The sequence below is a fragment of the Pagrus pagrus genome (genome assembly GCF_965226575.1).
Source record: "Pagrus pagrus genome assembly, chromosome: 1".
Classification (NCBI taxonomy): domain Eukaryota; kingdom Metazoa; phylum Chordata; class Actinopteri; order Spariformes; family Sparidae; genus Pagrus; species Pagrus pagrus.
In genome coordinates, this window is record NC_140185.1 from 34,741,090 (window position 1) to 34,753,589 (window position 12,500).

At 42.5% G+C, this 12,500-nt stretch overlaps 1 protein-coding gene across 1 annotated transcript; it reads right to left on the reverse strand.

The window, feature by feature from the left end:
* Positions 1–217: 217 nt before the first annotated feature.
* On the reverse strand, positions 218–12,458 carry tars3 (threonyl-tRNA synthetase 3). The gene is made up of 19 exons (XM_084356926.1): positions 12,115–12,458; positions 11,711–11,800; positions 11,346–11,533; positions 11,051–11,174; positions 10,823–10,947; positions 10,478–10,595; positions 10,138–10,202; positions 9,658–9,736; positions 9,355–9,501; positions 7,941–8,039; positions 6,078–6,244; positions 5,805–5,967; positions 5,539–5,676; positions 4,634–4,711; positions 4,437–4,537; positions 2,788–2,892; positions 2,403–2,475; positions 2,204–2,318; positions 218–970 (listed from the first exon to the last, which is right to left on the reverse strand). Exons 1-19 carry the CDS (start codon positions 12,421–12,423, stop codon positions 822–824), a joined length of 2,433 nt encoding a protein of 810 aa, XP_084213052.1. The 5' UTR covers positions 12,424–12,458; the 3' UTR covers positions 218–821.
* Positions 12,459–12,500: the final 42 nt, after the last annotated feature.

Below are 12,500 nucleotides of genomic sequence, written 5' to 3' on the forward strand. Positions count from 1 at the left end.
ATGTTGCTCAATGGGTCACCGCTATCGATGAAGGCTGTTATGCACTTCATTGGAAATTGTGGCTAACAGCATCTGCTCCGTTTAATGTCACTGCCTTGGAATGAGTCAACCAACCAAGCGAGTAAAATTCCTGTGAAGCATGTTCGTGCATCACATTGAATTCTAGTGAAAAAAAACAGTCATCATCTCTTCTTATGTAACAGTAAAGAGAAGAATCTCACATTCAGTAGATTTGTTTTATTTCTGGAGTTTCCCATGAAGACAGACCATTGTTAAAAAAAAAAAAAAAAAAGAAAGAAATCGGTGCCAAATTCACATCATCTTCATTATGACAATTATCACACGATTTCCTGAAATTATCAACTAACTTCCCTTCAGATAGACCTTAAATTACTTCGACATGTTTGAATACAATCACCACGTACAAAAACTTGTCCTTTTCTGGCCTTCACACATGATCCTATGGAAGACCACGACTGCCAACATGAGGAAAAATTATAATAAATAATTATAGTGGGAAAATTTCTCAAAATAATGGGTTGGTATCACCAGCCTTCACCTAGTTTCTCATATTTTGAAACACCAAGACATTATTTGCAGAAATGGGCTTCCATATGTTCGTGTGGGCGTTATCTTGCAGCCGTATTCATTACATGTACTTACAGAAAATCAGCTCATCTCTTCCTCGGTCTGATTTCTGCTCTACATACTACACTTCCACTCTACCATCATTACACGTGCCAACATTTGCCCGGTTTACTGCTCATCTGACTGTAGTTGAGGTATTCATTTGCGGGAGTCTGGATTGTTCTTCGCCTCGATCAGAACTCCTCCTCTGCATTTCGACAGCGGGACTGTTTGAGCAGGGTCAGGCGGGCCAGCACCTCGGCCAACGACAGCTCTCCGTGGACTTTGTTGTCCCTCGTGCGCACGTTGACGCTGTTAGTCATTTTCTCCTTCTCCCCGACCACTGCCAAGACACAAGAACACACAACAGGCTTGACACAGGCCAAGTCACACGCCACACACACACACACACACACACACAGACACAGCTACTCTGACACATTCCCCGCTTTGTGCCACTGAATTCAACGACTGTGGGTGGTCAGCCAGCTTAGAGGTCCATTTGCTTTATATTCAACCAATTAAGATGTATTATTATTCAAATAATATCAGCTGACTGACAGCCCCATCGTCAAAAAAGGACCATAGCAGGTTTTTCATGTCACATATTCTTTACAATCCTGTTACTGGAAGCTTTTGATTTTTATCTAAAACTAAAACTGTAATTATTGGTATGTTGTGGTCCTTTAAAGCCACCCTCCATTTTCCCATTTTAAGGATTTTAAAGTGGTAATTACACTTTTTTCTGCAAGAAAAACAAAAAGGCTTATCTCCAGGTCCTCAATTTTTTTGGGTTACTACTAGAATATGTTCATGTTTTAATGCTTAAAAAAATGCATCACTTTTCTCAAACTGTCCCATGCAGCACGACTGTATTCTCCCTCCATTTGAAACGCTCTGTTCTGTCTCTTTAAGACCCCCTACCAAATACCGGGTCTGCTCCGATTGGCCAGCTCACACACGCCTGAGCCAGCCCCGCTCACAGTCTCTACTCTGTCGTGTTTTCAGCCTCCAGTTAGCTTCACTTTTACCATGAATATAGGTATAAATTATGCAAATGTGTGAAATGGTGATGTCAAGAAGTCACAGAATTAAAAGGTGAGACTACTGATGAGACATTCAGGAGCAGTGTATTCTGTAGGAGAGAGGAGCTCCTGTTGCCCTTTGGGCTTTACTAACAAGACCTTTTCACATGCACAAGAAACTGTAGTTTATTACACACTGGAGGAAAGGAAATAACGTCTCCCTTGATACGTATGTGGTGAGGATCATTAAATATATAGCCACTGAAAACATCTTCCTTTGTCTACACTGTGCTGCCTCTGAGTTATAAAAAAAGGCCACTTAAAACAAGTGGATTACCTAATCAGTTATGCAGGGGAAAAAACTATTTGAACAATCTCAAAAATGCAATGATATCGTCTTTAAAATAGTCTTTGTGGGAGTAACTAGTCAAAATGTACTTTTGAAGTGATTGCAGGCAGCCCTGAAAGAAGCACAAATTGGGTGAAAATGCTCTTGAATCAGTGTTCGGTCAGCACTCACAAATGTACTTAGGGCAATAAAATGTTCTCACCAAGAATGAAGTTATATTGGGCCAACTGAGCGTTGCGGATTTTCTTGTTGAGAAGACAGCCTGAGTCTAAGTCTGCATCCGCCATGAAACCAGCTTCTGTGAACTGCTTACACACCTGGAAAAAAGAAACAAACACAGATAAGTATTCATGTGATTGTCACTTGATTGTGGTTAAGATGGGGAAAAGTGGAAGACTTACCCTCTTGGCGTAATCCTCAAGGGAGGGGTTGACAGGCACTAACATCACCTGACGTGGAGAGATCCACAGAGGCCTGGTGGAAGGACAGACACAGATACGATGGTGTAAAGACAATAACATAACCACTTCCCCTGAGAAAAAGGAACTACTGGGTGAAATCGTTATGGTATGTTGAAATTATGCCAGACATACAAACAGGACAAACTGTAACAGTAAACATATTATTAACAATACACTGGATAGTTTGGCGCTCCAACAAACTCATAACCTGCCTAAGAAATGTAGTGTAACACAAAATACAAGCATTTTGGGTCATGGTAATTTTTTTTTCTCCATTTTTTAATTGAAGCTCTCAAGTGCAAAAGTAAAACGGAAAGCACGTCACCATTTCCCTGCGTAGTTCTCCGTGAGAATGGCGATCATCCTCTCCACTGAGCCCAGGATGGCGCGGTGGATGATGACTGGCCGGGCTTTGTCGTCCCCGTCCTTCCTGTAAGAAAGAAAATTAAGGGTTAGTACAGATGTAAACTTATCTTTGGCCTTTTCATATTCACTATTGTAATATTTGTCTTTGTTTATTTGTCTGGATCGGTATTAGCTGTCCATGAAACCAAGGTTCAATCTGGCCCACAAGAGGCTTCTGGTGAAAAATAAATACATTTACAGATAAAAAAAAATATATATAATAATGTTTATGCTGGTTTATGGTCTATTTAAATATAGAGAATGCCAGCCAAGCATCAGACATGACAGTCAACATAAATATCAAATATAAAACATAATTTAGAGAATAACATGAAGTTGTAGGAGTAAAATTCATACTGGTATGTATGCGTATATGTATGGATATGTGTGTATGTATGAATAAAAACTTGTATGTAAATAGATGGATCAGATCGTTTCTTTTTCACAAACATCTGGAAACTAATTTGTGCCTTCTTAACCAACCCATTGCTCTCTGGCATTAATAAACAATCCTTCTCCTGCCGTCAGCTCATCCAAAACTCTTGTGCAAGATTAGTGATCAGTTGCTTTTAAAATTTCATTGAAGATTTTATTGTCTATTTACAAAGCCCCGAGAGGCCTTGCTCCATGTTTTTTAACTGATTTTTAATTGCCCTGTGTTCCTTCTGGCACCCTGAGATCCGCAGATGCATCTTCTCTTGTTGTTCAGAGGTCTAGATTAATTCACAAAGGTGATCAAGACCAAGACTTTGTAATTACCTGCCTGAGGAGATCAGGGCTGCAAACTCACTATCATCTTTTAAATCGCTTTTGAAAACGCATTTGTTTAAAATTGCCTTTCAGTCATTTTTATCTGCTTCATTATTGCATGTTTTGTTTTTGATTGCTTTAAGCTTGTTTTATTTGCTTTATGTTTTGAAAGGTGCTATATAAATAGTTTCTTCTTCTTCTTCTTCTTCTTCTGTTCTTCTAATATGTGTTAATCCTTCAAATATAATCCTATAAATATGATGATGTTCTGTTAATTTAGTTTATAACTTAATTCAATTCCACTTTTGTTTTGTAAGGCACCATTGATACACAGGAAGTTCAAAGTGCTTTTAAAACAAAAGAACAATGTTTCACCACAATCATTTTTTCCTGTATCACCTGTATTCACCACCTGGCTCTAAATCTGACTGTCTGCATCTTAAATATCAGTGTGAACCTCTATCAGTTATATTGAGCTATAAACCCACCCTTTCCATGTGTAATACTGGGCTGATTGGACTCATGCAGAAGCTTGTACTATTAAGTGCCTGCTGTCTAAAGCTATACAGGCAGTGCTTTGTTTCACCATGCTGGGCTTACAAATTGAACGTCCTGGTGAGATGGTAAATCAGCCTGTCACCTGTTCAATGGGTTCACATTTGCATACAACAACTCTTCACCTCTTAAGACACACGTCTCTGTGGAACACAGCGCGCAAGCTGAGACGTCTTAGTCAGGAAGGGGATTAACATAAAATCCATGGTGCAGAAAAGCGCACGGACTCAGCAGCGTGTCGACGTTTTTGATTAGGTGACTCACCCCACAAAGGTCAGGTTGAAGCGGATAGGCAGCTGGAAGTCCAGCTGAATGGTTGCACACTGGTGGTAGCGTCCAATTGCATCTTTGATCTTAATGTCAATCTGCAACAGCGCACACAGGATTACATAACTTCTCAGACCTCAGAGAATTAAAAATTATTTTGTGTTTGGCAAGAAAATATCAAGAAGTGATCTGACCTTGGGTCCATAAAAAGCGCCGTCTCCAGGGTTGAGTTTCCATGGCTCCCCGAATTCATTCAGGCTGTTCTCCAGTTGCTGCCAAGAGTGAGCCACAGGTTAACATATAATTCAAATCTTAAAGTGATTACTGTGAAGCAGGCCGAGTCATGCTGTGGTAGACAATTCAGTGCAGAACATACAGTTCAGCGCGTTTTTTGCACTTCTACGTTTGCATTTTAAGTGATGCCCTTATGTAACTTACAACTGCAGGAGGTTAAAAGCAGAAATCAAGTCAAACAGATGAGCAATGTGTTTTATTGACTACACACCTCCTACGGAAAACCACTGAACTTCACAAGTGACTCACTGAGCTGATGCTTCTGTATGATCACACAGCAGGGAGCCAGCACTTTAATCGACAGTGCCAAGTCAGTGTCAACAGGAGCATGTATGTGCTAAAAACTAAGGTGAGGCAAAATCGCTGCATTGCAACCAAAGCATTGACTCATACTCAGCAGACGAAGTTAGATCATCTGCTTAAAGGGGCAATATGCAAAATTTTCTAGTTGAAAACGTTAAGAAAAATAACAAAGTATCAGCAGAATGTGAGAAAATGTGATGTCTATGTATTGTGTTGCAGAGATATCTACTGAAGTTAGCATGCTCACCAGATAGCCCCAGCTTTGACCCCTGAGCTCCCTGTCTGAACAGCTAGCTGCATGGCTAACTGAGCTAATTTGGCTGAGGGCAGCTACAGTTAGCAGCAGTTAGCAGTTACTCTGGTAACATGCTGCCTCCTATTTGTTTGGAGTATAAATTTGACATGTGGCCAATTCTTTCATAATGCACCTTTGATATTGCCTTGTACCTGGAACTAATTCTCCACTTTAAAAATCATACCCACGCTGCCTGATGCAGTTTACCTTCTCGGCCTGGTTCCACACTGCGATGTCGCCCAGATACTTCTCTGGACGGGTGGAGAGGTGAAGCTGGAAGGAGAATCCGAACACGTCGTAAACACAGCGGAGGAAGTCGAGGCAGCCCTTCATCTCTGTCTCGATCTGTGGAAAAAAAAGATGATTCAGAAGTGAGGAAAGGACTCATAATAAGTAGTTACTTGTTTTTCAAAACATGTTCAAAAGACCTCAAAATTGGGTGTATCGCAGCTGAAAACTACTGATGTGGTCACCTGATCCATGGTGCAGAAAATGTGAGCGTCATCCTGCTGGAAGCGCCGTACTCTGGTCAGCCCCGTCAGTGTTCCTGACAACTCGTTTCTGTGGAGGACCCCGAAGTCTGCCAGCCTCAGAGGAAGCTCCCTCCACGAGCGAGGCCTGTGGCTGAACATGAGACTGGAGGACGAGCAGAGAGCAGGATGTGACTGTGACACACAAATACTGTAAGTGCCGTTTGATTTATAGCACTTGGAAACAGTTCAGACGTTTGCACTCGCTAAGTTTACCAATGGCCGGGGCAGTTCATGGGCTTGAGTGCAAAGATGTCTTCTTCCACGGGGAAGGAGAACATGTTTTCACTGTAGTGCTGCCAGTGGCCAGAAGTCTCCCACAGTTTGCTGTTGTAGATGTTGGGAGAGGCCACTTCCTGAAAGCCTCTTCTCCAGTACTCATCCTAGCAAAACAACAAAAACCGCATAAACAAGTTGAATCTGCCAGTTGGCCTGAAACAGGTACTTCATGAAGCTGAGCTGAATCATGACTTCTGGCACGAATCTAGAGCTACTGCAATGCAAATCACATTCAGTGGGCTTTATTTATCCATTTGTTTTTCTGAAGCAAAACACTGAAGCTCCGGTTGAGCTGTTTAGTAACCAACAGTGGAAGACTGGAGGGAAAAACAGGAGGGAGCTTAAAAATCATAGTGCCTGCTCAGACAGGTTCTCCTGAATAAATAAGATTTGGCAGAAGAAGAAAGATACAAAACCTGAACGTCATGTGTTCAGAGTTAACTGACTGCATCTTTTCTAAAGCAGTGCCACACACGTGCAGCCACAGACACAAGTATAAACCCATAAAATAAAAATAATCCTCTCTTTTAACAGGGGGCCATGCTAAATTTAATTGTACTGAAGTATATTGACATTACAGACTGTTCATTCATTCATTCATTCATTAATAAGAGGCCAGCCTCCATCATCTATAACTGTGAGCAGGGTTTCCTGCACACAAGACAGTTGAACGTTTTAGTGGTACATTGTGGGGGGAAATGCATCGCTTATTACTCAACACTGGTGTTTTTTCCCCCCTCGCAGTGATAACAGATTGAAGTGATGTGATAATGATCTTGCACCGTTTCTGTGCAATGTATGTGAGGTCCTTTTGGCTTGGTCTGGTGTGTTGGCGTGCGATGTGAAAGTCTTCCAAGACGTCAACACATGTCTGCAGATACGTCACAGAGAAGAGTTCCTGTACAGTCACTGAGCTTGGCAAAAGAGGTCAAGACTGTAAACTAAATTCTTTGGAAAGACTGCTCGCTCTAATCATCGTTCAGCCTAATTACCAAATGTGGAAATTTGCTGGCTTCCCAAAAGAGCACTTTCAAAACGATCGTTCTGTGGAACCAATCAGACAAATGACACACAAGAAGACTGCAGTGCTGCTGACAACAACCACAATCTGAACATGTCTGACACTTCTGACTTTATTACATTTAATTCATCACATATTTGGCGTTCAGGCCATAAGTCAGACCTCATACAGAAGCCAGGAGTGGCCCAAGCTTTTTCTGGAGCTCTGAATACAATTTAAACCCGACTGAGCTGAACTAAACTATTCACCTCACTGTTCAACTCACGCCTTATCTTTAGGCTCCTTGGTGATTGCATGTTTGGCAAAAGTGGACGTCTTGTGGTGTGCATGTCAATGAGCTGGCAATCACCACGAGTACACTGGAAATGATAGGCATGTTCTGCACCTCGTGGACTCAGGTGGAGCGAGTGTTTTTTTTGTTTCTGGAGTACTTTAAATAATTGACACTTGGCAGAAGCTGATTTTGTTTGGGAATTTTGAGAATAGAATATTTTAGAGTCAACAAAACAGTCAAATTAATTAATATAATGACAAAATAATTACCAACCAAGACTTACTATCATAAAGAGAGGTTTTTCAGGAAAGCTTGCTATGTTGACATCACAAAAATTGGACAATGGTGATCAAAGTTTTGACTTAAAATCCCTCTAAAAGAAGACAGGGTTCTCTGTCTGAAGGCTTCTCTAGCTTACATCTGAATTTCCTATTAAAATTAAAATTAAACTTGGCACACATGCTGTAAATAAGGAAACTGATAAGCATTCGGCCGCCACACCTACCCGGATGAACTCAGTGAGTGTGTTGTAGATGTAAGCTCCACGTGGCATGAAGAAGCAACTGCCCGGGCTCAGATCATGGAAGAAGAACAGCTCCTGATCCTGTGAAGCAGACAAAAAATAAAAGTTTTTAACAAGTTCACATATTCTTACAACCAGCAAGAACTCCTCCACACACAGCAGGGGTGTGTATGGAGCATAAAAAGGAAATACTGTTTAAATGCACTCAGATTGGCTGCCTGCCCTTTGAAATAGATGGATTTCTGGATGTCTGTGTATTTATTTTATTTAAGACTCAAACAGAAATGAGCTCAGATTTTAAGAGCACAATAAGTTCTGCAGCTTACATCGAAATGAGATCAACTTGGCACGAACTAGAAAAAAAAACAGGCTACTGTTCGTGGTGCAGGAGAAAAGAGTGACCTTCATGGAGGAACACTGTGCTTCAGACAGACAGACAGTAGTTAGGCCTTGATACTAACCTGACCAGGCCGGTCTTGAGGGATAGGTTTCCATGGTAACTTGGGTCTAGGTTATTTAAACCTCCTTTATGAAACAGAAATTCCAGAAAATGAGCCCATGTTACGAAACCCCAGTTCTGTTATTTTCTCTCTGCACATGTCCAAACTGGTGAGGTTTAACATTTATCAAATCGTTATGTCAAACACACAGCCGGATCCCTGCTGCTGCCCCTGATGGGTTTTTTTTTTTTGTTTTCCTTCAGGGTTATCGCTTGATAAAACTGAATGGGTCTGTTGTGCTTCCATTATGCACTGTGTAAATAAATAAAAAAGGGTCGGCTTTGGATCATGCCACAGAGGACCATCTTTCAAACAACATGCCACTTTTGTCACCTCCCTCCAACTGGCATCAACTGCCATAATTTGACTCTCGTGTTTAATATGGAGCTGTGTTGTCATCAGTGCTGATTGAGGTGCTGCCGTCTGCGTATCCCATGCTGGGAAACCAGCTGGGGTGCTCAGATGACTCACAGTTGTCCTGAGTGTGCCAGTATGAAGGAGCACAGTGCCCTCAGCTGGTGCAAAGCAGCAACAGCTGATTTATGGCAGAACACGGCTCTCATGTCGATGTTGCTCTGACCTGAAGCGTTTTTTAATCACACTGACTGGGTTACGCTAGCAAGATAATTTGTTCGTATATTGTTGCATGTGTCATTAAGGCCTGTTGGCTGTGTTCTGGGTCCAGGTTCTTTCCAGGCTTTCACCACATCTATAAAACCACAAACCTAGACTCTCATGAGGAAAAGCTCCTACGAAAAAAACCTCAAAGGAGATGTGTCAGCCATCACGTTATACAATTACTAATCTAAATTCTCTTTGTACTGGGCTTTAGTCTCCGGTTCTAGGGCTCAGCCTGCTGGGTGGCCTTGGACACGACTGTCTACAGTGTGACTCACTTTGCCAATCTTGCGATGGTCTCTGTTCTTGGCCTCCTCCTGAAAGCGTTCCCACTCCTTCAGCATCTTTGAGTCTGGGAAGGAAATCCCATAGATCCTCTGTAGAGTCTCCATGTCGGAGCGGCCCTCCCAGTAAGTTGAAGAGTTCTGATGACAGAGGCAGAAAAGAAAAGAGTGAAATATTACCATGTTTATACATGTTAGCATAGGATTACCTTTCCAGAAATAATTCATGAACGGGGCTTGTTGATTTAGGACATTGAGACAACAAACATTAAACCCTGGGTGTATTTTTCCACATACCTTGTAGATCTTCATGGCTTTGATCTTGCCTGCATGTCTGACATGGGGACCTCTGCACAAGTCAATCAAAGGTCCACATCTAACCAGGATTCGAAAATTACAAAACAGTTAGCTTAAGTACAAAAATAACTCACACATCCAGAAATAAACATAAAAAAAGAAGATACTGTTAAAGGAGAACTTCACCCAAAAATGAAAATTCAGTCATCGTCTACTCAGGCACATGCCGATGGAGAAGTTGGGTAAAGTTTTGTAGTCCGCAACATTTCTCGAGTTGGAGGACTCGTTATTTATGCCCTCGATGTGCAGAGGAGCTTGTGCACCCCCTTTAGACTGGGTGTGGACTAATGCCTTCAGTTTAGCAGCTACAGTGAAGACTTTAGCTTCAAAAAGGGTGTAAATAACATCTAATGGGGTGAACAGGTAATGATTACATTTTCATTTCAGGGTGAACTTATTCTTTAATATTTCTTCACTCACCTGTAGACTGTAGTCGTGGGGGTAGTGACTTTCTCATTCAGAATACGGCACTTGAATTTGTTGTACTGAAAGACAGAAACACCTCTGGTTATTATGGTTTTTGTCTTAGTTTAAAGTTTTTACTGTATTTATTGCCAAATTCAAAGCATGCACATAGTAAAAATGAGATGAGGTAAGAGTCTATAAATCAGATAATGTCAAGTTTAAGGCTAGAGAGTATTTACTCATCAGTGAAAATGGTTCATTTAAAAAACAAGTAGACCGTAGTTCATTCTTCCACACAAGCAGAGGATTTGCTGACAGCAGATAGGAGTGTCCTCTCGGTCTCGGTCTCTCTCACCTTAAACATCTTCAACAGTGTCTCCTTGCTGATCTCAAGCCTCTCAAACGGCTGCTTTTCCTTCACCACAGACTTACACAAAGTCTCCAGGTCCCCAAACTCGGTGCTGGACACTCCTCTGGAAAAAGGAAACACACTCAGTTCATTACAAGTGCTCATGGTCAGTGCTCCCCTGACGAGTATTGTGAAGGAAAAAACTGCTGTGAGCACTCTTATGGACAGACAAAGCAAACCCATCAATTACTGATTTAAAAGGCAGTGAATTACATGACTAAGACTGGAGTATATACACTTTTTTTAGACTAGGATCATGTCTAAAAACTGATAGTGATAATACACGCTCACTTCTGTCCATCCAGGAACATGTCGTAGTAGAAACCATTCTCAATGGGGGGTCCATAACACAAACAACCTCCATAAAAACGCTCCATTGCCTCCCCCAGGATGTGAGCACTGGAGTGCCAGTACACCTAGGACACGAGATGCAGATATATATATATTAACTCATCAAAAAAAGCAACAAATAAATGATTCACCGTTGCAAAACTAGAGTGTGTTTTTCTATTTACTCACAGCCTGAGCGTCTTCATTGTCAAACCGCAAGATCTCAAGAGAGCAGTCCTGTTCGAGCGGTCTGTCCAGGTCCCAGAGCTCTCCGTTGACCCGAGAAATCACAGCGTTGTCAGCCAGGCCCTGGCTGGAAGATAGAGTGCAAGAAAGTTTCCTCAGAAATGCTGCATTCACATTCAACAGAGTGACATCTATTCTTAACACGAAACAGGAAAAAGTCATTTCTCTCTGTTTAAGAGGTGGAAATTAAATTGATCACATTGGCAGCCATTAATTGACGACACAATCGTGTTCTGACCTGATATCACAGGCCAGCTGGTACGGTGTGGTGAGCCAAGCCTTGCCGTCCACCTTACGTCCGTCTGGCAGCTCCACAGTGATGGGCTTGCTGTCTCTGGCTTTCTTTGCCAGCAGGGCGTCGCTCTCCTTCTTCAGCTCATCGTAGAGGCTGAGGCGCTCTGAGATGTATCCAGGCAACGGGTTCAACTGGAGCGGAAAACAGGAAAAAAACAATCAAAGTCCAGAAGTGATGTGCAAGGGAGTGGGAATGCTGTTTGTGATACTGAAATGTTGTAAATGATAAGTGTCCTTGTGTTGGTACGATGGGTGAACAGGTGGGGGCAGGATAACTTTAAGCACCTGTGCTTCTTTAGTAGTACTCACCTCTTTCGAACCTCCACCTCCTTGTCCCTTATCCTGCTTCTTCTCCTTCTTGTTGTTCTTGTCACCTGGTTTAGCATCAGGAGTGACCACCTGTCCACAAACAAGAGAGGGGTGTGTGTGTGTGTGTGTCTTTAATAATACAATAACCCCTTATCATAATTTCCTTCTGAGTCACATTATGAGCCTATTATTAATGTCAATGAACATGTTCAGTATGAGGAGTATGACTGTGGGAGCTATTTCTGGAGAAGGGGTGGTGCAGCTTGTCCTTTGGTTTCACTGGACAGAGGCCCGGTACTCTCACTCACAGCAGAGCAGCACTTCTCCTCCTCACCCTCCCTCACTATGTTACACATGGCGCCATTTAAACAGCTTAACACTCACTCCTCAGTCTTTATTACTACCTCATTGTTCGCCTGCTGCACTTTCCCGCTGTTCTTGTCCGGAGCTCTGCCACACTTCACTCCTTGTCGTTTCTTCCCCTGCGCCGCCTCCAGCTCCAGCTCCGCCTGCAGACCCCGCCGGAGGTGCAGTAGCCGGTACCTGAGCTTCTCGTTCTCGGCCCGCAGGCACTCCACCTCCGGGGACAGCTCCCCGACAACGGCGGCATCCAAACCTCGACTTAATCCATCGCGGAGAGTGGTTATTTCCTTGGTGAGGAGGCGAATTTGCTGCTCCTGGGCGGTCAAACGTGCAGCCAGGCACTCCGCCATCTTTAAAAGACCACCATAGCCACAATGACAGCTTACATCCGGTGGAGGGATTTTGGAAATAAAACCGCTACCCAATT

Coding starts and splice junctions, on each gene's coding strand:
- tars3 (XM_084356926.1), bottom strand. CDS start 12,423: ATGGCGGAGTGCCTGGCTGCACGTTTGACCGCCCAGGAGCAGCAAATT. Junction 6,245..7,940: donor CACTCACTGAGTTCATCCGG/GTAGGTGTGGCG, acceptor TTGTTTTGCTAG/GATGAGTACTGGAGAAGAGG. Junction 4,712..5,538: donor TGTGGAACCAGGCCGAGAAG/GTAAACTGCATC, acceptor CACTCTTGGCAG/CAACTGGAGAACAGCCTGAA.